The following is a 26,272-nucleotide window of genomic DNA, read 5'->3' as shown; positions in this document are numbered from 1 at the left end:
TACTTGTTACAAGAGGCACTGATCCTGGCTTTATTCACTTCAAGACACATCCAACATTTGTTACAGCTCACTCTTCAAATTCAAAATGCTTTTAAGAAACCAGCTATAAAACCTTGACTTTAACTGCACTGTATTGTCAAGTAGTTTTCAAATAGCAAATAAAAATGATTTACCAGCAAAACTGGATTGTATATTAGTATATATACAAATAAAAGATTAAAACTCAGAACAGAAACCCTTCAATTTCAGCCTTAAAATGAGTCAGTAATATGATCATCCTCACTTCATTTAGTAGGTGAACAGATACTATGGTTACATGCAGGGAAGCCATTCAACACCCATCAAGCCATCAGCCTGCAGCTGAATTACTCCCTAGACTGGCACTACACTTTAAGGCTTTGTCTACACTAGCACTTATGCCGGCTAAACTTGTGTCACTCAAGGGTGAGGAAAAAAAAAAAACATACCCCCAAGTGACATAAGTTTTGCCAGCATAAGCGCTTGTGTGTACAGCGCTATGTCAGTGGGAGAGCATCTCCCACCAACATAGCTACCACCGCTTGTTTAGATGGTTTTCTGATGTCGGTGGGAGAGCTCTCTCCCGTCGACATAACGCGACTACACTATCGGTCTTACAGCAGCACAGCTATACCAATACAGCTGTGCCGCTGTAAGTTTGAAGTGTAGACTAGGCCTAATTCTAAGTCAGTTATTCACACAGAAACCACATCTTTTAGGCCTGACATAGCACTATAACGGACAATGGTCCCCACATTCTCAGCTATCGTTTAAGTTTTAACTAGATTCCTAGGCAAGAAAACTGAAAGGACAGCAGCATTTACTGCATGTACCAGACTTTACGATATGAGTGTACAGATGGATGTAGGACAGACACTAAGTTCTGTGGTTTTGTTTTGTATTTTTTTAATCAGTTCCAGAATTCTCTTTTCTAAAAATGCATTCTGCTAGTGGATGAAGGTGAATGTATTACACCACCCAGCTTTTGTATATTAAATCTGGAACCCAAACTATCTGCTAGTATCAAATTTTAACTCAAGATACTATTTTTACATTTCCATTGCATTAGAGCCAGTGCGCAATAAAAAAAATTACTGATACCCTTGTCGTTTTTGCTTCATTTAACTTGATTAGGTGTTTAAAGTGGTGCAAAGCACAGAAGTGAAAAGAACTAGAGAAATTAACGTATTAATACCATCTATAAATTTAGTACAGTGACACTGTGCATGTTTACAATACAGGTTACCAATTCAGTGTATGTACCTTCAGTGCCAACATGGCATCCAGGACTGATCTTCTGAACTACCTAAAGGTTATGTTTTCTCCTTAATAAGCTGTACCAAACTGTTCAACTGCATTTAGCAGATAAAGTGCCCTTAATAGCTGTTATGAACCCATAAACATTAAGGGAAGCGGACACTGAACAGCTTATCACTTCATAAGCTAGTTCTCATATTAGCAAAGGATGACAGTACAGGATTAGTAAAGGAAAGTAACCAGGAATCCTTATATATATTTAAAAAAGAACAGTTTTCACATGGACATGACTATTATAGCCATTGGGAAGCTTAGCCCATATCCCTTTTGTATAACAACTGGTTTGTCTGTTCTAGCTATAGGTTCCCTAAAAAGGAGCTTGCTAGAGAAAAAATACACTTCTGAAGTGTGCGCTTAAGTGTTATCCTGTTCTTTGGACATAATTCATTAACACAGCCTGCATGTAGTCATAGTAAAACTGTGTTCATTGCAATTGTCAGGTACAATTTATAGAGGAAAAACTGGAGGAAAAATCAAATGAAAGACAGACTGTCACTGTTATAATAACTTTAATTTATCTTGCATTTTACAGAAGTCTATGGGTGGATTAAAAAGCACCTCCTTTTTCATCACGCTTCTCTGACAGTTGGTAAAATATATTCAATGAGCAAATGTATGTGAACAGCTTGAGGATCTGCATCTTGCAAGGATTTCACAGACCAACCAATCAAAAGCCAAATATCTTGGTAGCTTTTACAATCTTGTTTTTAATACAATGGTAAATCCACTCCGATTGTAAACCTGTCCAGTCATATCTCCCAGAACACTTTGCAAAATCCAGTGTCGATTAGCAAACTAGTTAGCTTTGGCACGGAGCTGTGCTCTCTTGCCTGTGACAGCCTGGAAACCAGTTTTGATGCTGGCAACGGAGCAGCGAGAATGGCATGTCTCACACTGCAGGAAATATAATCTGGTGTCCTTCTGTAGGATCGTGTCTGGTGACCGACATGTATGACAGGTAACATACTCCTCTGGAGAAAAGAAATTAAGTTGTAATTAAAAGGTACTGCATTAAGACATCACTGGAAGAGTTATCAATTCACTAGTAAATGCTAATTCAATCTTTTTTTAAAACATGACTACTACACCAAACTTTTGCTGTTAAGGAGTGTCCCAGAAGTTAAAAGTGGTTAATACATGGACTTCAAAAGCAGAGCCAAGCTACTGATTATTACCAGCCCCTGGGTTAGCAAGGAGTGTTTTACCTGCCTTGAGTTCTGACACCATTATGCTGTAAAGTGGATTCTAACCAAGATATTTTACTAGTTGCAGATGCCTTCCTTGCTGAGGCAGCGTTTCCAGAACTCAGCACCTCTCATTAATGAGGCAGTGCTTTAAAAGTCAGATCTGCTTAGAGCTAGAGGAGGAGATCTTGTGAAGCTTCCTTTGAACAGTAGTATGCACATTTTATTGATAAAACAATTAATGTGAACAACATGTTAGTCAGCAGTCACTGCTACAGTACCCTCCAGCAGCCCTTTGCTAGGGCAAGAAAGTCATTGAGACTGGCAGGAAGCAATGCTACAATATTCTCACTAGCTTTCTGGCCACATCATCAGTTCACGGACAGAGGCGAACCAATGCCTCACTCTAGTCAACTTGTTTAGTCCAATCAGGACCAAATAATCTAGAATCACTCCATTATAACACATTCAAAAAGTTATGTATTCTTTAGAATCTCCAGTTGTGTAGGATTATCCATGACACAGAAGTAACCAGAATTGGGCTGGAATGATTTGTTTCTTTATATGAGTGATCCAGTTTAAAATAAAGATTGCCTTTTCATATACAATTTGAAAACAGGTATCAAAATGTATTCACAAAAAGATATGAATCAATGTAGGTGTAATGACTACTTCATGTAAATGACAGTACTGAGTTTTAGTGGTCATAAGAAACTGAGTGAATTTTAAATGTACAAGACTGAGTAAGGATAAAAGGAATTTTCTAAAGATAATAGAGATGCTAGGAAGAGAAACTCGTAGAAGAGAATTGTACTTACTGATGTATCTTCTCAAAACATTTTCTATCTGTTTTTGTTGGAATCTTCCTTTGATTACAAGTTGGTTGTTACCATCTATTGAGCCACTAATTTAAAAGAAAAATGAATTCAGTAATGCACAAATCAGACCAACATAGCAAGTTGTAAAGAAGGGAGAGTGAAATCTGAGATATGTAATAGGTCAACTGATGCACTCTTGGGCACAAAGCTGCTGCTGAATAAAAGCAACCTAATCAAACAGATTTAATCTGTGCAAAAGAAACTGCTGAAAAATTTCACTATTGGTCAGGGATTCAAAGTGCAACATCATTTGAGCATAAAACCTTCAATGCAGTAATTACTGTGACTAAGACAGCTTAATTGGCACACCACACGAGTCCAGAAAATACTCAAGATCTTCAATGCTATGGTAAGTAGTACGTGTGCAGATCTGCCAAGTAGACACCACGGGATGGTTCAGAGGAATTGCGTAATGAATTGTTTTAAAAACAATAAGTAAGCCATTTTTCTAGCCACGCTGATGCAAGCACAAGAATTTTAGTAGTGATCTTTCAAACCTAGTTTTAAAACCTTTTGTAGATTGAAGAGACGGGAGCTCAATCCCTGAACTAATAGGCATTAAGAATTAGTCAGGCATTTTGTGACTAGGTTATTCAGTTCTGTGTATCTGCAGATAATAGCACTTAATCTATCCATGTTCGTCTTTTGTAGACAGCTAGCGACTTCTGTGCAATCTGAAAATTGGTATTACTACAAGTCATGCAGAATCCATCCATAAAGTGTTCTTTTACACTGTGATAGATGGTTTTTGAACTGCACTGTTATAACTCCTCCCTGATCTACTGGACCAACTCAACCACACAGGTCAGAGCAGCAGCATAGAGGCTCTTGAAGGGAGAGGAGTGAGTTACCATGTGGCATCTCCACTCTCGCCATTAGAGGGAAGGAAACATGCCCAAATATGTACATCGAGACCTTTGAACCAAGGCACACTTGGATACGCAAAAAGTGGGGGATGGGGAGGGGGGGGGGAAGAGAAGGAGGGAAAAGGTAATATACTCAAAAGCATGAGCACAAGCAACTTACCTTGTACCCAGCTCAGCCAACAAAAATGCCAGGAGATGTTTTGGCTGACGATGTAATCTAAAGATAAAAAGTAAAATTACTTTTAATCCCCACCTTTCAGAAGAACTTAATATCTAAGAATCACAATTTATAAGAACTTCTCAGCATGGCAAGCCTGTTTTACAAGGTACAGGCACAAACAGGGTTGTGATTTTATCTCTAGAATAGTGTTGAGAGAATTATAGATCAGTCAGACTAATTTCAATACCTGGAAAGATTTTGGAACAAAATTATTAAACAATCAATTTGTAAACACCAAGAGAATAATAGAGTCATTGGGAATAGCCAGCATGGATTTGTCAAGAATGAATCATGCCAAACCAACCTAATTTCCATTTCTGACAGGGTTACTGGCCAAGTAGATAGGAGGGAAGCAGCAGAAGTGATACATCTTGATTTTAGTATGGCTTTTGACACAGTCCCACATGACATTCTCATAAGCAAACTATAGAAATGTGGTATAGATGAAGTTACTATAAGGTGGATATGCAACAGGTTGAAAGACCGTAGTCAAAGAGTAGTTATCAATAGTTCACTAGATACATTCTCCCAATTTTACCGTGGAGTCCCACAAGACTCAGTTCTAATTCCTGTATTATTCAATTGTTTCATTAATGACCTACATAATGGAGTAAAGAGAGCGCTTATAAAATTTACAGATGACACCAAACTGGCAGGGGCTAAAAGCAATTTGGGGGACTGGATTAGAATTTAAAATGACCTGGACAAATTGGAGAATCGTTCTGAAATCAACAAGATGAAATTCAATAAAGACAAGAGCGAAGTATTAGATTTAGAAAGGAAAAATCAAATGCACAATGACAAAAGGGTGAATAACTATTTAGGCAGTGATACTTCTGACACGGATCTGAAACGTTATAGTGGATCACAAATTGAATGAGAAAGCAGTTGCGAAAAAACTAACATTCTGGGGTGTATTAACAGGAATATTGTATATAAAACATGGGAGATAATTGTCTCACTCTATTCGGCACTGGTGAGGCCTTAGCTGGAGTTCTGTGTCAACTCTGTCATTTACAATTGACACAGATTAACAAATAGTTTAATATAGCTTTTTGAAATTCCATGCAGTAAGACAATCACAAACTATGCACTAGAGGAAGGCCACAGTATTTCCTTCCCTCTGCCCCCAATAGATCTTAAAAGCTGTCAAACTTACAGTTTACAGATATCTGTAAAGTTAACAAATGATGTTTTCTTGGTTCCTACTCTCACAACCTGTGGAGGTTTCATGACGAATTTTCTTTTCTCTCCAGCTACCATGTCCGGGTTCTTTTCCCGCATTATGTTAAATACTCGATTCAGCAACTGCAGGAACAGACATGTTTACATCAACATACAAATCTTTAATAACTTATCCTGCCACCCACCAAACATTTTTATATTACCGTATTTTATGTGTAGAGAGGTGTATAATTTTTCCACTACTATGGAACTATATGATATAGCATTTAAGATCGTATTTCTATCAGACTGAAGCTCTAACAATGTACTTTTTCTCCCATGAACTTCCAACTGTATGTTTAACACACCCCAAATACATCACTAAACTCATCCATTACAATTTGATATTCAACGACTTTGTCCAAAACATTGGAACAGCCATGGGTACTAGGATGGTTCCCCAATATGCTAATCTCTTCATGGGCTACCTTGAGGAGGAATTTCTGGTCAAATGCACCACAAAACCAATGATATACTTAAGGCCTGGTCTACACTGTCGCCACTTATGTTGACCTACCGCAGTGTCTACAAGGAACTGTGTTGGCAGAAGACACCTTCCCGTCGATGCAGTCTTACACCTTTCAGGGAGGTGGACTCATGGTCAACTGGAGAGCCCATCTCCCATCAATTGAGCGGATCTACATGCTCAATCGATCCGACTGCATTGATCACTGCGGAGCCTGCAGTGTAGACAAGTCCTGAGATACTTCAATAGTATCTACATTCTCTGGATAAGTGATCTAAACTCCCTCCGATTTCCAGCCCAACTTCAACAACCATCACCTATCCATTAAACTCTCTCTAGCACACTCCCACACCAGCATCAACTTCCGGGACACCACAATGAGCTTCAACAATGGAAGCCTACAAACAAGGCACAGATCACCATACCTACCTTCACAGGTCCAGTAATCACCCCAAACACACCAAGAAATCTGTTTCCATAGCCCAGCATTCAGATATCACAGAATATGCTTTGAGGAAAGAGTCCAAGGTATATACCTTAACACACTTAAAACTACCTTCACCAAACTAGTACACTCCACCGGAGGAGTAGTTTGCATCATGGAACTGTCCACCCAAATACCACAACAGAACCTGCTTCAATATGGAAATAAAACCCCTCCATCCACACACCACTACTTATCACCTGTCACCACACACTAGACACCATACAGGGTAACATTAAACAATTACAACCCATAAATCGATGTGGACCACATCCTGAAAGAAATCTTTCCTGACCACCTCTTCTGGCCTTCAAACAACCCCCCAACCTTACCCCACAGACAAGGAGACACCAACTCAATGCGATACCAGACCCTGCCAGAACAGATGCAAAACCTGTACACATATCTCCACTGATAAGATGATCAACACTTCCCACAACACACCTTTCAAGATCCATGGGTCCTACACATGCCTATCACAACATGTGGTGTATTTCATCTAGTGCACTAAGTGCCCAACAACAAACACGTGGGCGAAATGAGACAATAGCCGTGCTCTGAAATGAACTGAAAGAAAAATAAGACAAAAACACCATGTCACCTGTTTGTAAACACTTTTCACAAAGCAATCACTCTATATCCGACCCCTCAGTCTTCATCCTCCATGAAACCTGCACAATACCTTCAAAAGACAAGCCTGGAATCTTAAATCCATAACTTTGCTAGATACTAAATATCATGGACTAAGACACTGGATTTATGATTTATTGCAACAATCTGTAACCCACTAACACCCCCATAAGTTTCTATTTCCCCCTTCGCCTGTCTCTTTATGACTAGAGAGATGTTAACTGGCCACTTCCTCTTGAATGATGTCTGCAAATGTATTTTAACTACTTAGCCTTAAGGCTAAGATTTAGTCATGAGTATTTTCAGTGACAGTCATGGACAGGTCACTAGCAACAAACAAAAAATGCATGACTTTTACTATAAATACTCCTGACTAAATCTTAGCTGCCTCCAAGGTGCTGCTGCTCATGGGGGCCCCAGGGGCCAACGGCTGGCCCCTGCTCTGGCAGCGGGGGATGACTGCCCCCAGCCACCCACAGTTCTGAGACCCACTCCCTGAGGACCACTCTCTGACAGCCTCAGGGGACACTGCTCCAGTCACTGCTCAGGCTGCCCTCAGGATGACTGCTGCTACTCGCAACCTCCGTGACAGACTCGCTGCCTTACTTGTATTCAAAACAGTCTGTTCCACCTTCTATTTAGCTGTGACACTGAGTACATTTCCCAGACATCAAGAACAGCTCAAAAGCTTGTTTCTTTCACCAACAGAAATTGGTTCAAAGAAGGTATTACCTCATCCACCTTGTCTCTAATATCTGGGACCAACACAGCCACAACATTGCATGCAACAACAGTGCATATAAAAAAACCCTTTGATGCTTAGTTTTTGCAGTTTGTTTCCCCAAAATGACAGATCTTCCATTATCACAGGGAACAATTTTTTAAATAATGAGCTCTTTAATCTAGCAGATAAAGGTATAACACAATCCAATAGCTGGAAGCTGAACATGTAGATTCATCATCACTGACAACTTTTAAATCAAGACTGGATGCTTTTCTAGATATGCTCCAGGAATTATTTTGGGGAGATTCTATGGCCCATGGTACACAGGAGGTCAGACTAGATGATCACAATGGTCCCTTCTGGCTTTGGAATCTATGAATCTTGGTCTAAAATTTGCTCTTACCATGTGTAATACAAATTTGTTTCAATGACTACTGACTTTTCTTGAGGTGAAACGTTTACACTTTATAAATTAGTTAAATAAGTGCACAAGCTTTTTCACACACAGACAAATCCCATAATTCAATCCTCCTTGGGTCTATGTGGACTCAGTAAGTCAGTGGTGGAGCACAGAAGTGTTCCCTGATTGCAGGATTGGTTTCTTATTTTATAAGCAATTTTGAGTTTGTTAATGTTTCCAGAAACCTTTGATCATATTCATCTAAGGATTAAGTTAGAAATAGAATACATGGACATGAAATTAATTAGCATTGGCATAGCTGGACTTGGGAAATATTTGGAATGCATTTTAAAATGTTACCTCATCATACGTGTAGTCCCTTTCTGAACCTGCCCATGCAGGTCCAGTATGAAAGCTAAAAGAAATTCCATCATCTTTTTTGCTGTCTTCATCCTCCAGAGCTGTGGAAAAGGAAAGGTGTTTGAGATTCATGAAGCACAGGTTGTTAAAAAAAGATGGACTTCTTGGACACAGTGCTAATGCTGTTTCTAGCAATATTTATGCGAAGATTCCCAAAGAGTGTTGTGAGCTGACGTGTTCCTCCACATTTACTGATATGACCAGAATTTAAACATGGACCATATGGCTCCATCACTGAGATATTATTTTGCTGCTAAACCTTATAACGAAAAATCCCAAAACAAGGGGTTGATATTTGAACTAAAAGAACTGTGTTTAGACAATAAATATACTTTACTTGCAAGATTGCCCACTTTCAACAGCAGCACAAGCCAGGAATTAAACTCTTGGTAAAGCCGGTTGTGCTTTTACCTTCATCCTTTTCCAATATTTCATCTTCATCTGGAAACTTCACATTTTTCTTCTTTTTCTTTTTGTTGCCAAGCATGATATCAAGGTCATCTTCTGGTTCCACTGGCTCTTGCACATCACCTTCAATCTTTAAATCCTACAAAAGGAAAAAATTTCAAATGAAACTGACACCGCAACATAGGACGCTGGAAGTGAGACAGAATATCCTTAGCAGTTATTAAATATGACGGATTTAAGTTTGAAGGAGAGAGTTACTGCTGAAGACAGATGACAAAAATTTCCTTGTTAGTTACACTACTGAGATGGAATTTGGGGCCAGATTTTTAAATACACAACTTTGCATGCACAGCCGGGGTGCATTTTCTGGTGCACATATACAAATCAGGGTTTGTGTATGTAAAAGGCTAGCCTTTTTTTAAGAAAAGGATTTATTTCACTCCCTTGGACTGCCAAACAATTTAGCTAACATGGGGTCATGTGACCAACTATAGCCATTCCCTACTGCAGCTGATTACTAATTTTTGAACTACTGACCAGTAGAGGGTCACCTAACCTCCCTTTGACTTATCAGAGGCGTCAGCCACAACGACACACACAACCAGGCAAGAGACCCCATGTGTCAGAGAAACTGAAGGCAAAGGTATCCTCCAATTCTAATCTTCCCTACATGTAAAGGAATTTTTGAACATGTAAAGGATACAGAACAACAGAACTTATATCTGCTGTGAAGGTCAGAGGGGACTTTTTTCCCCTAGGGCAGAGCCCAGAGAAGTTTGCATATTGTATAGCATATATCCTTGCTCTGCTGCTGTTTAGGCTTATCAGCCATACTGAAATGTGACAGAAAATCTGGAGTCAAGTCAGTCAGTCTGACAACAGTAAAAATACCACAGTCACTCCCTGGAGCCCCTGAAGTTGCACCCCATGTTTAAAGAACTCATGAGGACCAGAAATAAAGGTTTTACAGGAGAAATTGTTAGTCCTTCATTTGAAAAGTTTATCTTCAGTGGAACCTAATGCATGTGGCTTCTGGCATTATCCATGTTATTCTTCTCAAATCAAAAGACAATAATGAAGCTATAAACCTGAACAACAGATTGGTCCCTATACATAATTTATAGCAGGACCATGAGCAAAATCCAGACTGCCAGAGGCTTTTGAACAGACCTGTCTTTTTATTTACTTATTATAATAAAAAATGATAATTTTCTCTGGAGTATGGACCTAGACTATACTTTGACCAAGAAATTTGGACCTTGACAAAAAATAATTGACTGCCCCTGGTTTACAGAATTATGTTTCTAGAATGCTTACTAAACACTATAATTTGCTCTTACACCTTGTATAATAGAGAGCATTGTAAAAGAAGTATATTCAGTTAGTTCCAGAGTGTACATAAAGGAAACATTATGTATCACTTAATAGTGACCCCTTTGGCTAATTAAGATATAGTATTGACAGACTCCAAAGGAATTCTTGAATTGTCAATCTTAAAAAAACAGAAGCATGAGACAAGGACACAAGTAGAGGAGGAAAGCGGGAATTTTCAGTAAGCCCAACTGGATTTAACTACACAAACTAGGTCATATGTCCGTAAACTGACCTTTACACCCTCTTCTGCTTCCTCTATATCAAACATCTTTTTTGTTTTCTTCTTCTTCTTCTTTTGGTTGAAGAAGTTTAAGTCATCTAGGTCATCTGACGCATCTAAAAAACCAAAAAGTTGGAAAAAAAAATTGGATTAGCAACCTTTTTACCAGTTTAGACACTAAGAGTATGTCTACACTGCAACATAAACAGGTGCTTGAGCCCAGGCTCAAGCCTAACTCCTCCCTACACTGGAGTTGTGCTAACTCAGAGTTCGGACCCATGGTTCCAGGACCCTGTAGGGCTGGAGTCTGTAAGCTTGAGTTAAACCAGAACCCAAGGTCTGAGCCCTATTGCTTTGTAGTATAGACACAGCACGCTTGTCTTGGGTCCCAGGAGTCAGCCATAAATATCCCACAATTCCATGGGACAACTACCTTAGTCCTCTGTATCCCATCTGCAATCCACTCTACTGAAAACAGAAGACATGCTGCCCCCCCCCCCCTTGCCAACGGCAGCAGCTTAAACCAGCATTAACCCATTCTCTTCTAATCTCTGATGTGCAAGCACACTATTAAAGTCTCCCGGGTTTGTGATGCAGAGCAAACCGATCAAGCCTTTTGCAAAGCAAACTGCTTCCTGGTAACATGCAAGGCGAGCAGTAAAGTTTTCCCACACTGCTAGAGTGACCACATTGGGAGTAAGCGGGAGCGCACACTAGGAACTCTGGGATATGGTTATTTTGACTCAGGTTTGCGCACTGCAGCATGGACACTAGAGCCCTGGGTTTGAGCACTGGTTAGAAAAGTCTTAACATGGGGTTAAAATACAATGGACATGCTCAAGCCTAGGGTTCCCTAACACAGATCAGCTGACTCAAGTCCCAATAACCCTGGGCTTAAAATGCAGTATAGACATATGCTAAATATTCTGGTTCAGATATGAATTTTCAAAAACATACCTGTGAAAGACACAAAGGGACATCTACTCCCTAAGGTAAACTAGTCAGGTTAGAAAAATAAATAGTTTAGTAGTTACAAATACTACACATGCCTCAGAATAACCCTTGACAGTTTTTGTGGCTTACTCATACTTTCCTATTTATTTTGAATATTTTTTCATCTTCCCTGTTGCTATTCCCAACACAAGGGGAAACTGACAACAGAAAGGAAAGTTTGTGCTTTTGATAAAGAAGCTGGACTATACAAAAAATAAAGTAGAAAAAAGATACAATTATTTCAATCTTTCAGTCATCTTAGTTGTTACAAGTAACAGTTTAATTTTACAGTCAAATGTGATTTTAAGTTAGTAATGTCCCTTTACTTTACTTTGTGTATTCAGGTAATCTAACTATGGCTAACTTCAGTTAAAGTGAGTTAAATACAACTTCAAGTTATTTCCTGCAAGATCTTGAAAACAATATTAGATTAACTGGCTCCTGTGATCAACAAGGGCACCAACCAAGAAAAACTTGTCTTACTCAAAATCATTGCATTTCTCATTCTAATTCTCACTATTACTCTGCAGTTACTGTGGAGCTGGAAAGCAGTTGCGATAAATGGTCTCAGAATACAAAGAACTAGAACATTAATACAGTACACTGCATGAAATCTGGCAGTTTTTAGAACACCTCTGCATTTTGTTCATGACAAAGACTTCAGTTGCAATTGAGTTCTTTTAAATTAAGACATGATTGCACTTACAGGAGGACAGCAGAGAAGCTCAAGGAGAGAGAAGAAATCACACTGTTACATATCTGTGTTACAGCAGTACCTAAAGCCCATTCAGAATCAGGCCTCACTGAGGTCAGTGGTGTCTTTGTGTACTTACATAGCCCTTGCCCTGAAGACAGACACCGGGAAGATTGGTTTTGAAACTGCCAACTGAAATGTTTCACTATACCTTTCTTCCTACTGTCCTCTTCATCAGCTTCTATATCTTTGTCCTCTGTTGGTTCTGGTTCCACTTCTTTTGTTTCTGACAACTGAGTCTCTTCTGCTTGTGTGTCTCCTCCTTCTTCATCCAGCATGAAGGGCTTCTTCTTTTTCTTCTTCTTCTTGCTCATAGTGGGATCAAAAATCATCTGTAAAAGTCAAATGTTCATTAGCAACATTATTTACCCATCATTTGTTACAGCAGCACTAGCAGATTTTAGGAAAGTTACTATGACAGAGGCTCTTTTCAGCTAACTCAGTTGTTCTTAGGCTTTAGTCCCAAGTGGGAGTTTGTCTAGACTATAACTTATGGTTCTCTTTTAACTTAAGTTAGTTGGATGACAATTAATGCAAGTTAACATGATTGCAAGTGCGTGTTTGGAGGCATGATGAATGTTTGGCCCAGGATACATCTCTAAAGTAACCAGTTACTCTAGTACAAAGGCTCTTTGGTTTTGTCTAGACTAGTGACATTTTTCATAAGTTTTCAGCCATCTGAACACCGGTTCAGCCAGGTGGATTGAGTTAAATCAGGATTTAAAATCAACATGTGGAAAGCCTCAATTTAAATAGATTTTAATCGACTTTTCCATTTGTACTTGAGTTATTTTCTAAAGTAAGATGAATTCTCATTGGTTGATATAACCATTAAATATGCTGATGTGTAACTAGATAAAGCCTTTACACTAGATTTGGTACATCCTTTTGCTACCTAGCAGCAAGACACAAGGGGTCTCCCAGAGTCAGAGGCCAACAGCTATGATGACTTTGCCAGTCTCCTGCACCCAGTAGTACAGCCCCTGGATCCCCCATAGGATCAAGCCCTCAATATAGTACATGACCGATTGTGCCATATTTATAAACCTTGACCTCAAAAGTTAGAATCAGGGGGAGAAAAATCTCTCTTTACAAGAAAAGCAACCTTTAACTCAAAGCTTTTGATAGCAGCTCATGGATTCAATCAGTCCAAGCCTTTGTGAGTGAGACTTCTCCTCTAATAATATTATTAGGCAATACATACTTGTGAATCATACACTCCACCTTGAAGTGCACAATAGTTTGGAATCAACTTTGAAAGTTACATTATGCCCCAGCTTCCTCAATTATGACCAACTGTTATGATCAGCTGAGAAGAGGGAAGGAGCTCTGCATAGACAATATATTCCACAATTCTAGAGTTGGCTGCATATAAACATAATGCTAGTTTCAGGATTATAGCTTATGACTCATTTTAATGAGGATATGTTGTAAGACACTAGAAGCAAACCCTTTGTAGCTTCTCAGACATTAAAACAAGAAATATGAGATAAGATGTAGGACCTGCTGCCGTTACAGAAAATCAGCAGAATCACAAAACTGGTTGCCTCACCCAATGAAAAATGCCACCTTTCATTTTAAAGGAAAACACTTGTTGCATCTTAACAGAAAGAACAGCAGATGTTAACAGTTTAAACAAATAACCTATTGACCTTATACTGTAAAAACCTCTTAACTGAAACTCACCCCAACTCTTCATGGGACACTACACCTAGATGGATATGTTCTGCTTAGAATGCAAGCGTTATGAACAAATCTTCTATTCAAAGAAGTGCTAAGCATACTTCTAAGGTCGAATATAAAACTACAAGCACAGATGCAAGTTTAAGGTTATGTTTTCACTCACGGCGACACTGTCAGCACCACCGGATCAACTCTTCCAGATCGATTGAGCGGGTCTCTACCTTTGCTCAGTCGATCCCGAAGTCGACCACGTTAATCCATCCCCGAAAAAGATTAATGCTGTGTCGACAGAAGGGCATTTCCTGTTGGCGCAGCATAGTGGGGACGCCACACTAATTAGAATTTAGGAAGTCAATGGGAGAAACGCAAGCTATTCTAAGTGACTTGCATCTCTCCCATCGAATGCTGCCAAATTTCGCCAGGAGTTTATATCAGGCCTAAGTGTAAATTATTTCAGTGGGCAAAAATTTTAGTATGTCACCTGAAACAAAACTAGAATTATTTGAACAGCAACGGTTACAATGAACAAAAAAGCTAGCTACATTTTTACTTGAACTATTCATTTTCTTAAGCCCTGTGCACAATAGCCAGTTGTTAGTCTTCTGAAGCAGTGATACCATCTGAAGATGGTATAAAAGTGTATGGATAGGACAGGATATAATTTATTATTTTAATTGACTACTGAAATCAGCTTGACAGTAGCAAGCCAAAGTATTTCCTGAAGCCCTTTAGGAGATGTTGTTTAGACACTGTCAGAACATAACTTCAACTACCCAACATAAATCGAACCTTTGCAGAACGATGCACATGAAAACAGAGCACAGTACTATAATACTTGTAAACAAGACTTCCTTTCCATGCACTTTGACATGTTTATCTTTTTGCATTAAATATTTTTAAACCTATCAGTGTATACAGAATGCAGATTAAAAAAAATCAAGATCACAACATACTTTAGAGTAATGCAGTTCCTTAACAGTCACCTGAAAGGTTTAAAAGTATTCAATGAAGTAAGTCAAAACTAATTTTTCTAATCTGAGCCACTGATAAAAATATTAATTTGAACAGTAAATCCCAAAAATTCCTTATGTGAAAAACCTTAACTCTAACCTCCTGTAAATCTGCAATATAATACAGGGCCAGGCTCAGCCCTGTCCTGTTCCCTTTGTTTCACCTGGCCAGAAATCGCCCACAACTCTTCACCTGGGGATTCCTATACTATGGGATTCTGAAGCAGGCATAAATCTGCTATAGGTAGCTCCTAAGACACCATCACTTCAGCCAACTGTGTAGAGAGAGCATCATGGCAGGGAGAATCATGCACAGCCAAGCTCACTGCACTCTGGCTGGCCACAGCTGGGGAAGGATCCATTGGGAGATAAGTAAAGGGAAGTTTGCTTACATCCTGCAGGATTTCTTTTAAGACACAAGTTTGTTTATGCAAATAAGAGAAAACCCAATTATGTATCAGGACTTTTACTATCAAATACAAAAGTTAGGCTAGAGTCACCCATTCAGAGGCATTTCCCAAGTAACTGAGAGCTCTGTCAAATCCCATATAAAGTCAGTTTATTGGATTTTGGTCACTAATGTCTTGTTTACACTAACAAACCTACCAGCTGTAATTCTGCAAGCTCCACTAGAGGTATCAATGGTGGAAGATGTACTGAAGATGTGGTTTAGACATTTTTCACCATAGCATCTGTAATGCTAAACTACAAAGTTTGCTTATATAGATGCAGCCAAGGAGATTTAAATGGACTGCAATGGAGTTTGTCATTTTAAAAGGAGACAGCTGTATCTCCCTTTTGTAATGCACCCAAATACTACACAGATGGATGCAATAAAAAACAAATATTATTGAGGAGACCCATGGCATAATACAAGGTTTTAATATCCAAACTGACAGATGACATTCTGCTGGGGACTGCTGCTGCTAAAGAGGTACTGGAAAGGCCACATGAGAAAGTGGAGTGAGAGAAAGGCAGAAAGCTTAAGATTTCTGTCCAGAATGCAAATGTGATGCTAAATTCATGGGCAGGAAAAGTGGTTAAAACCTGCAGGGAGATTTGATCACATAAACAAAGTTCAGAAGTAGCCTGTATCATGTGCAGATATCTGAAGTTAGGGAAAAGATACTCCACCTGCAAAAATACCCTACCTCTCTGCCCGAACAGTTATGTATCTGTCATTGCATTTAAATTTAATTTATTACACTCATTAGTTAAAGGAGTGCAAAAAGCAATTTACACAAAACCAGTGCACCTTTCTTGTTTAGACAATACTTAAGCCTAGCAGTGACAGTGAAAGTTATCTGTGCTACCACCTTTCTTCACAAGCAAAGTCCCCTACACTTAAACTTCCTATTTTCTGTCATATTTTCTTTATGGTGCATCTTTTCTTTATGGTGCATCTTTCATATTTTCTTTATTGTGCATCTTTTCCTGTATTGGTTTCAGCATAGTTATTATTCACTGCCCCACAATTTCCTTGTTTCCTGCTGCCACCCACCATCTTAATATTTAAATAGTAGTCGCACCTAGAGATTTTATTAGAAAAGATGACTAACAACTTCCAAAGCTTGTTTACCAAGGAATGCCACTACATGCCCAGAGATGACATGGATGCAAAAGGTTTCCATGGCATGGTAAGACTGCCAGTGAGGGATATAACAACTAAAAATCCAGCCAGACCACATTAAGGATCTAACCAGAGATTGACCCACATGGCACCCGATCTGCAAGAAGACCACATCTGTTTGAATTTGCCATGATGATGAGCACCTATACATCTCAAAAAGGTTGGTCCCATTGTACTAGGCACTGTACAAACACAAAAACTGATCATCCTTGTCCCACAGAGCTTACAACCTAAAAGCCATTTACATCATTCTTTCCCTACGTTGCTCTAGGTACCACCTCCTATATTATTTTCTGCTTTTCTCCTTCCATTTCCCCCCCCCAAGTCTCTCAACCATACTAATCCTTCCCTAATTCAGACCATCCATGTCTCTCTCCCCAGTCCAATCCCACACATATCCCTCACCTCCTCACAAAAAAAATTCTGAGCCATAGTAGCCAGAAAAAACTAAATCTACTTAGCCAGAGACAATAAAAAAAGTGAGGGTCCCACTGTCCAAAGGCAACACACTGGTAAGAAGACAATGAGACTCCCAAGCTTTTTCTTTTTTTTGGCCAAAAGAACTCCAGAACTGTCTTCTGGAGGTGGGCCAGGAAGCTCGGGATCGGGACCAGGGTGTTGAGCTCGTGCCAAAGCATGGACAGGACTAGCTGGTTGAGCACCAGTGCCCTCCCCCAAAAGGATAGGCACCGGAGCAGTCCTGTCCATCCCCGCAGCCGCACAGACACCCCAAGCTACTATTTGAGCCCCGAGGGGGGAAGGAGGGGGCTAAAGGCCCCTCCCTCAGCCTACGGGGAGGAGCCACCAAATCCAGGACTCAACTGATTACGGGGAACAACAAATGAGAAAACAGGAAGGGGCGTAAGAGTTAAAGGGTCAAATGGAGGGAACCAGAATGGGACACGGAGCAGAGAACCCCGGACAGTGCCCACTGCTCCCAGAAAGTGTCGAGGGAGCCGGCGGACGCCGCCCAGAGGAACTCTGCCTGGATGCATGAGTGCACAAGGGAATGGAAGTAGGCACCACAGTTGCAAGATGCGCCCCCAGCCAACCTCCTCTCCCTGGTGTTATAGATGGCCACTTAGGCCAGGGCCAGGAGGAGGTTGACGAGGAGGTCCCGCGACTTTGTGGGGCCACAGATGGGGCCTGCATAAATGAACAAGTGCGGGGAGAAATGCAACCAGAACCTCAGCAGGAGGTTCTGGAGGAGCCAGAAGAGTGGCTGCAGCCTGGCGCACTCCAAATAAGCATGTGCCAGGGTCTCCCTCATGCTGCAGAAGGGGCAGGCTTCGAGGCAAACCATGCCAGGTACACGCTCGCACTCACGGCTCGATGGAGGAGCCGCCAACAGATGCCCCCAGCGGGCCGCAGGGTCAAGATGGAGTACAGACTGGCCCACCGGAGGTCCTCGCCCTCCACAGGTGTCAACAGGTCCTGCCACTTGGTGTCAGGGCAGGACACGAGGGTGAGGAAATGAAGGGTGTGGAGCACAAGCGTGTAAAGATGGGCCCTCGGCGCGATTTGAAAGAGGACCAGCTGTAGGTCGTGCAGCCGGCTCGGGGCGTGGTGGCGGCCGGGGGGGGCTCGTGGGGCCTGGGCCCAACAAAAAGTGCTGGAGGGCTGGGACTGGGGAGCACCCTCTCACAGGACCCACCCAAAGTAAGCCTGAGCAGCGGGGGACAAGGCTGCCTTCACCTCCTGGAGTACGCGCTGGGGGATCTGAAGGGTGGAGAACCCCATGCGCCGAGCCAGTGTCTGGGGGTCCACCCAGTCCCCCCAGTCGTAGTCCAGGAGATCTCCGATCTTGGTGACTCCCGCCAGGACCAGCCTCCGTCACACCGAGGGGGTCTCCTCCACCTGCACACCGAGTTGGGGGTTGTGTAGCAGGGGCTCCACGAGGAGATCCGCCTCCTCGGGGACCGCAAGGGGTCAGGAGGCCAAGACCAACCTCCAGGTCCGGAGGAGGTCCTGGTAGAAGGCCGGCAGCTCAGAGAGGTCTCGCGGAAGACCCCTCGAATGGAGATAAAAGAGCTGCTGGTCGTATCGGAGCCCTCAGAGGAAGGCATGCGCCAAGTGGCTCCACGCCGGACTACCTGCACCATAAAGGAGTCTCTGCAGGGCCTGGAGGCGGAAGGTGTGGACCTGGCTGCAGATGCAGCACAGGCCCTGCCCGCCCTCCTCCAGGGGAAGACTCAGGATCCCCGCAGAGACCCAGTGCAGTCCTGGCCAAAAGAACCTCAGAACTGTCTTCTGGAGGTGGGCCAGGAAGCTCGGGGTCGGGACCAGGGTGTTGAGCCAGTGCCAGAGCATGGACAGGACTAGCTGGTTGAGCACCAGTGCCCTCCCCCGAAAGGATAGGCACCGGAGCAGTCCTGTCCATCTCCGCAGCCGCGCAGACACCCTAAGCTGCTGGGAAAGCAGAGTATACTGGGATTCCTATGACAGTGCTGTCACTGGACCCCACGCCATGTAGCTAATAAATATGAAGATCACCCTATGCCACACTCTCTCTACTGTCCCCTCATCCCAACTAAAAGCCATTGCAAGAATGGGCTAGGGCCTCTAGTACCCTATAATTTCATCACGTTGGCTGCTTCAATTGGGACATGTGCCTTCTACTACACTTGTCCCCTACTTCACAGGAGAGGAAAACTCAACACTGAACAGCTCCAGTGCTTGCCTCTGCTGCTAGCTTTGTCAGTTTCACTGCTCTACACTTGTGCTATTCATAATTCTATGTGAACAGACTTGAAACTGAGGAATTTTCATTTTGTTGCAAGCTTGCAAAAGTTTTGAGCTACCCTATAGGCACTAAAGGTGTCCTAGGACTGGCCTACAGAGTTGTTACAAAAGTCAACTTTTGGTGACAAAACGATGGTGCACACACTACAATGCTCCCCCGCCGACAAAACTCCCCTGCTTTGGAGACAAAATAAAACCATCCTGACATGAAGTATGAGTTTTTTGCGGCAAACTTAGCAAAACAAGGCATCATTGTAGATGCTGTGTGCCATAACTGGGCTCTGGGAGCTATCCCACAATACCCACGCTGCTCACTGTTTTGAACTCTGCTGCACTGCCCTGCATTCCAGCTACACAGGCATGCGCCCCTCCCCTTTCACTGTCCCAGGAAGTTTTGAAATTGCTCAGCATGGAGAGCTTACACAGCGACTGCCCAGCTGAGCATGCGGGCTTGGCAGCAAATGCAATCCTGCCTCCACTACAGAGGAGGGAGTGGATCTTTCTCTTGGATCTGTGGGGAGACCATTGTTGGAGAACTTCAAGGGAATCAATCCTGTTCTCCTATGGCAGGTATGCATGCAGGATGGGCTGCTGTTGGGGGAGAAGGGAGGAGAGACTCCTGATGTGCTGTGAATAGCCAGAGAGGGAGGCAGGAGCTGATGTCAGGGTGCCCCCTTCCTCCTGCCAGTGTAGTCTCTGCTGAGCTGGGGGAAAAGGGAGACTCCAGCTGTCTGTGCACCAGCTTCTGCCTCAAGATTGACTGCTTTCGGCTGTTGTCTTAACTTAAAGAGATAGCGTGCGGACACACACACACAGTCTGTCTACCTCCCTCCCTCTCGCGCGCGCGCACACACTCTTCTTCTTGTGTTTGTGTTCAGCAATGTCAGTTTGGCTAACAGGGCAATTGAAAAGAGCTGTCAATCTAGTAGGATGCCCATGGAACCATGGGATTCAGAAATTTTCATCATGTAACATTGCCTGTGCCATGAGGCATTGCAAACCCTTCTCAAAGCACACTGCTTGCAGTTGCACAGTGGGATAGCTACCCACAATGCACTGCTCCATGTGGATACAAGAGCTGGTAGTGTGAATGCACTCCACTAACACAGCCTAGTGAGGACAAGCAACAGCGGTTTAATAACAGCAGTAGTTGTATGCTGACATAAGATGTGTCGACAAAACTTATAGTGTAGACAAGGCCCTAGATTCAGGCAGCCATTGCAATGGTTTACACTCAAGTCACATCTACGTAGCCAACAAGTTTCATGCAGCATTGTGTGACAGTATGATAATAATTTAATGACTTAATATGCATATTTACAATTTTACATGAATAAGTTTTAAAATTGTGTTGATAAAAGGTACTGGACTATTTGACCTCTGGTGAAAGAGTCACCTTCATCTACAGGGCAGCAATATGGCAAGTTTCACACACACTGATTTGCTACGACTAACAGGGCTAAAGAGTTCTGTCTCCATGGCCAATGCAGTTCTGTAGTGCAAACCATGGTGGCAAATTCGTGGTAGGAAAAGACTTCAATATGAAATGAGTTTGAGAGCATCACATATGCATTGATAGGAACAATTTTTAATGCCTACAGAGCAGGGCTGGATTCAAACTAATGACTGGCTCTATAGCAATTTTGATAATGCTCTGGGTCATCCAGTCCCCAAATAAGAACTAGTGACACACCTTCAAGCATGAAGCTTCCTTTCTTTGTTAGTGGGTTACACAACTATTTGTGAGACAGCAGTGGAATGTTTGGCATCAGGATTCCTGGGTCCTACTCCCGACACTGGGAGCAGAGTGTGATCTAGCGATTACAGCTATGGTTACAGCCAGACTATAAAGCCAGTGAAACATATGCATTTGGCACATTGATTCTAAAAGGCAGAGTGGATTAGACTTAGGTTTGTCATATTGGAAACCTGGGTTCTATTCCCAGCTGTGCTTGAAGTTAATTAAGAGGGGCACCACAAGATATTCTGTTTGTAAAATGAGGGGAATGATAGTTGTCTATCTTCTGTACCAAGGGTGAGACACCTTAGTCAGAAACAAGGGTTGTGATCTACACAGAAATATTAGCACTCAGTGGAACCTACTGCCTCCAGACTTCCAGCCCCATGCATCTTCTCATTCACCAGAACATAAGATTTCCTTGCTTCTTCCTCCCCAAACAATACAAGCAAGCGTGACAGGACTGCCAAATGAAGGTGTCATGTGGGAAGTGGCCACTTAACAGTTCTGCATCTGGAAGATTCTCTTTGGAGTCACAAGGAGTAGATAATTACATTTTCATAAATGATAGTCTAGGCTCTGCAGATGTGATGCTACTTGCTCATGAAGACTTCCTAAATGCATAGACAGCTGGAATTTTCAAACATTGATACTGCTTACACATGGAAACAATGAAACTGACTAAACACATCAGAGTGCTGTTAAAAGCATAAAATACATGATGAAAAAGTACATCTAAGTTCCAGTCAGTATACTTAGGTCTTGTCTACACTTGGAATTAGCCCACATTTCAACCACTGGTGTAATTCATGCTCTTCAATGGTCATTCTCCCCTGCTTGCATCAGTTAGCACCCAGTAAATTCTGGAGTATTTTGAGTGGGAAGCTAGCTTTGATGGGGGTACAAGGATTGTATTGTGGGTGGTTTCCCCTTCAATCAATAGTAGCTTGGGGAAGGGGTTTAATCAGTTAAAGGGACACAGACTGAGTTGCACACATACATCATCCTTGCATGGGCAATGATACTGGCATAAAAGTACCTTATATTAGCATAGTTTATTCCAATACAGGAATGGGAATAAGCTATACCAGTATAACTGTGTCCACACAAGGGATTGTACTGGTATAATATCAGTAAAAAACTGACACCCATACCCAAAATAGCTATATACTAGTACAAACACTGTGTGCAAACCAGGCCTAAATTGGTGTTCTTTAAGTATTCAAAAAGAGAAAAAAAATAAGGTGCTACTGATTAGAGAAAAGTCCTCTCCCCCCACCATTGCAACCCCTGTTCACAAACAAAGACCCAGCAAAAGCACTACAGAAGGACTACACATTATTTCCTAGTTAAATGATGCAGGTAGGAGCAACACACCACCGTCTTTTAGGTTCTAGCTGTCATCAGTCAGGAACTGCTGATTTTCTACAAGTGATAAACCAACTGTGTTTGGATCACATCAATCTAATGTAGACATTTCCACTTAAAAAAAAAAAAAAGATATAATCCCTGCCAGTAGTTTTAAAAAGCTCACCCACTGACAAACTGATGGGGTGGGTCAGGTCAGCACTTGGCACCAGAGGTGTTCATATACTTGTCCATTCTTGCAACAGCTATGCAAAGTACGGTTCATATTTCATTTACAGCAAGGACCTGCCTTGGAGTCCAGTTTTTTAAGATTCCTCCCCCCTACTTTTAATGGGAAAGGAGGCTGCTGGATAGAAACGGGAAGCTGCTAAGTATTTTCAGGATCTCAGGGCTCCAGAAAGCCAACCCCTCTTTTCCCGGGAAGTAGCCCCCCCCCTCGTCCACGGAGGCTCCCCCACACTCTGCAGGTACCTCCACTCCGAGTAGAGGCTCTACCCCACCGTGCAGCGCCGAGGGCCTCCCGCGCAGACAAGGATACGGCCCCCACCTCCCCTCGCCTGGCGAGAGCGACCTCCTCTCCCCCCCGCCAAGGGAGGCCAAGCCCGCTCCCACCCACGGGGCGGCCGGCACCACCCCGCCAGGCCCCGCTCCCCGACGACTAGCAGGGGCCGAGGGAGGATATGCAGACCCCGCCCCAGCCCCCTCGCAGCCCCGGCGCAGGCCTAGGGCCCAGCTCCGCACATGGCGGCGGCGCAGGCCTCAGGCCCGGCTCCCCACATGGCGGCGGCGCAGGCCCCGGCCCGGCCCGGCCCCCCCTCACCTCGTCTCCTGACATGGCTGAGAGCCCGACTCGCAGCGCGCGCTACGGAGGGGTGAAAGGGCCAGTCGCCGAAGCCGCTCTCTACGTCGCCGAAGCCGCTCACGTAGCCGGTCCCTCGCCTTCAGTTCCGCTGCTGCGGCCGCCGCGCTCGGCTCAGCTCTCTTGCATCAGCAGCAGCAAGAGCACAGAATGGCCCCCCTCCCCGCCGCCGACGCGTTCGCCCCACCACGCTCACCCGGATGTAGCAGGCGCAGCAGCGCTCAGCTCACCACCCACCCAACCTCAGCCGCAAGGGCTCTCGGGAGTTGTAGTTCCCATTCTGCGCATGCGTCCAGAGCTGGGCTGCCGTGCCGCGTGAGTGAGTCATCGATCGCGGGGGGGGAAGGGATGAGAGCGGCTGGTCGGGACTCGGCTCGGGGCGGGGCACATGTGGGCACACAGTTGGCACGCGATCGGGGGCGGGGCCAGGCACAGAAAGGAGGGGGGGTGGGACTGGGACGGTCGTTGGTGTAGCTCGGGCCCTGGCCGTGGGTGCCCCCTCCCCCCGGCACCCGCAAAGATGGCGGGGAGCCCTGGCAGAGATGGGGTGGTGGTCTATTTACAAACCAGGAGGTGGTGGGTGGGGGGAAGCAGTGGGCAGCCCCCACCAGAGATGGGGCACTGGGGGGGGAGGGAGTGTAATGGTGGCAGACCAGATGCCCGCTCATACTGAGGCCCCTAGGCCTCAGCTGAACACTGACGAATGCAGAGCTGGCAACCTATGTGTTAGTATTGTTAAAAGAAGTATTCGATTTATAAAAATATGGTTAGACTTTAGACCTCATGAAATGCTTGTGAATTGCTGCATTCATTAATCTCGCTTATAACATGAGCTACAGATATTAGAAGGTAGTATTCATGTGATTGCTCTGTAGCTGTAAAAGTGTGTGTGTTCTGAATCTGTAAACCGCCAGTCAGGAGAGAAGCATTACCAGTACCAAGTGTGAAATACTAGTTTGCCCATGGAAGACACTAGACAAACCACTGAATATCAGAGGACAAAAGATTTTGTTTATTGCCCCCCACCCACACTCATGAAGATCATGTGGACTGCCCCCAGAGCTCAAGGTGATGGGATAAGGCAGTGGTTCTTAACCTGAGTTCGATCGAACCCCAGGGGTTCGGTGAGTCAGTCTCAGGGGTTCAGCGGAGGTGTGTGTGTGTCCATTCCGTTCACCAGGGTTGCCAGGTGCATTAATATACTTTTGGCATTCACACAATACTTTTATGGCATTTTCAATGTTTCACCATAAGAAACTGAAGGATATTGACGAATATTCATGGAAATTCTAAAATTTGTTGCGTAATTTATGGCAAAAAATGCCATGCATGGCACGACCTGGCAGCCCTGCCGTTCACCCCACTCGTATGATTCGTGACGTCACGCTCCGCATGGCCATCATTGGCTGCTCGCTTGGCCTTGATATCTGTGCTGCAGAGAACTTGGTCGCTCAGTAGTTGACTTGTGACTGTCGTGATTGTACGTCATTTGTGATTTCCTTTTTAATATTCCAATCCCTTCGTACTATGTCGAGCAAAAAAAGAAAGTGGTCGGACGAATACGTACAATATGGATTCACGTGTATAACAGAATGTGATGGGAGTCAGCGTCCTCAATGCATGATTTGCAATGCCAAGTTGAGTAATTCTAGTCTAGCACCGGCAAAACTAAGGGAACACTTCCTAAAGCTGCATGGAAATGGGAAATACAAGAACACAACGCTTGCTGAATTCAAGGTGAAGAGAGCCAGATTCGATGAAAGGGCTACTCTGCCTGTTCTCGGCTTTGTACCCATCGACAAACCGATCTTAACAGCATCATACGAAGTTGCGTACCTGATCGCAAAGCAGGGAAAACCACACACCATTGGTGAAATACTCGTAAAACCAGCTGCGTTGAAGATGGCGAATATCATGCTGGGAAAAGCTGCTGAAAATAAGTTGTCCCAAATTTCTCTTTCAAATGACACCATCAGCAGCAGAATAGATGACATGAGCAATGACATCTTGGCTCAAGTAGTTGCAGATCTGATATCAAGCCCAGCAAAATTCAGCCTCCAACTCGACGAGACCACCGATGTTTCCAATCTAAGCCAGCTTGTTGTATTTGTGCGCTATGTGAAAGACGACATGATAAAGGAAGATTTTTTATTTTGTAAGCCTCTTACAACAACAACTAAGGCAGCCAACGTGAAGAAACTTGTGAATGAGTTCTTCAGAGACAATGATCTTTCGTGGGATATGGTTTCTGCAATTTGTTCGGATGGAGCTCCAGCCATGCTGGGACGAAACTCTGGTTTTGGTGCGCTGGTGAAAGTCGATGCTCCACACATCATTGTTACGCACTGTGTTCTGCACAGGCATGCGTTGGCAACAAAAACCTTGCCTCCAAAACTGGCAGAAGTATTAAAAATTGTAGTGGAATGTGTGAACTATGTGCAAAATAGTGCTCTGAAGCACCGCATCTTCAAAGAGCTGTGTAATGAAATGGGCTCTGAATTCGAGGTACTTCTGTACCATTCTAACATTCGGTGGTTATCCCGGGGAAAGGTGCTGAATCATGTTTTTGCCATGTGTTTGGAATTAGCCCTGTTTTTGCGAGAGCACCAACACTGTCATGCAGATTGCTTCGAAAATTCTGAGTTCATTCTCATTTTGGCGT

The 26,272-nt window shown here is 43.2% G+C and overlaps 1 protein-coding gene across 1 annotated transcript; it reads right to left on the bottom strand.

The window, feature by feature from the left end:
* Positions 1-23,795, bottom strand: EIF2S2 (eukaryotic translation initiation factor 2 subunit beta). Its single transcript, XM_067554474.1, has 9 exons — positions 23,572-23,795; positions 12,732-12,912; positions 10,846-10,949; positions 9,243-9,378; positions 8,772-8,872; positions 5,643-5,791; positions 4,424-4,480; positions 3,338-3,423; positions 1-2,306 (listed from the first exon to the last, which is right to left on the bottom strand). The coding sequence occupies exons 1-9, from the start codon at positions 23,584-23,586 to the stop codon at positions 2,131-2,133; spliced, it is 1,005 nt and encodes a 334-aa protein (XP_067410575.1). The 5' UTR covers positions 23,587-23,795; the 3' UTR covers positions 1-2,130.
* Positions 23,796-26,272: the final 2,477 nt, after the last annotated feature.

Source organism: Emydura macquarii, unplaced genomic scaffold (genome assembly GCF_026122565.2).
Source record: "Emydura macquarii macquarii isolate MOO-44397 ecotype Brisbane River unplaced genomic scaffold, CSIRO-AGI_Emac_v2 contig_1483, whole genome shotgun sequence".
NCBI lineage: Eukaryota > Metazoa > Chordata > Testudines > Chelidae > Emydura > Emydura macquarii.
This window is presented reverse-complemented; position numbering and strand designations above follow the sequence as displayed.

What these genes read in the sequence shown, in the direction of transcription:
- EIF2S2 (XM_067554474.1), bottom strand. An exon ending in AAGCAGAAGAGGGTGTAAAG is followed by an intron (nt 9,379 to 10,845) that starts GTCAGTTTACGG and finishes TTCCTTTTGTAG; the next exon opens with GATTTAAAGATTGAAGGTGA. An exon ending in GGGACTACACGTATGATGAG is followed by an intron (nt 5,792 to 8,771) that starts GTAACATTTTAA and finishes CTGTTCCTGCAG; the next exon opens with TTGCTGAATCGAGTATTTAA.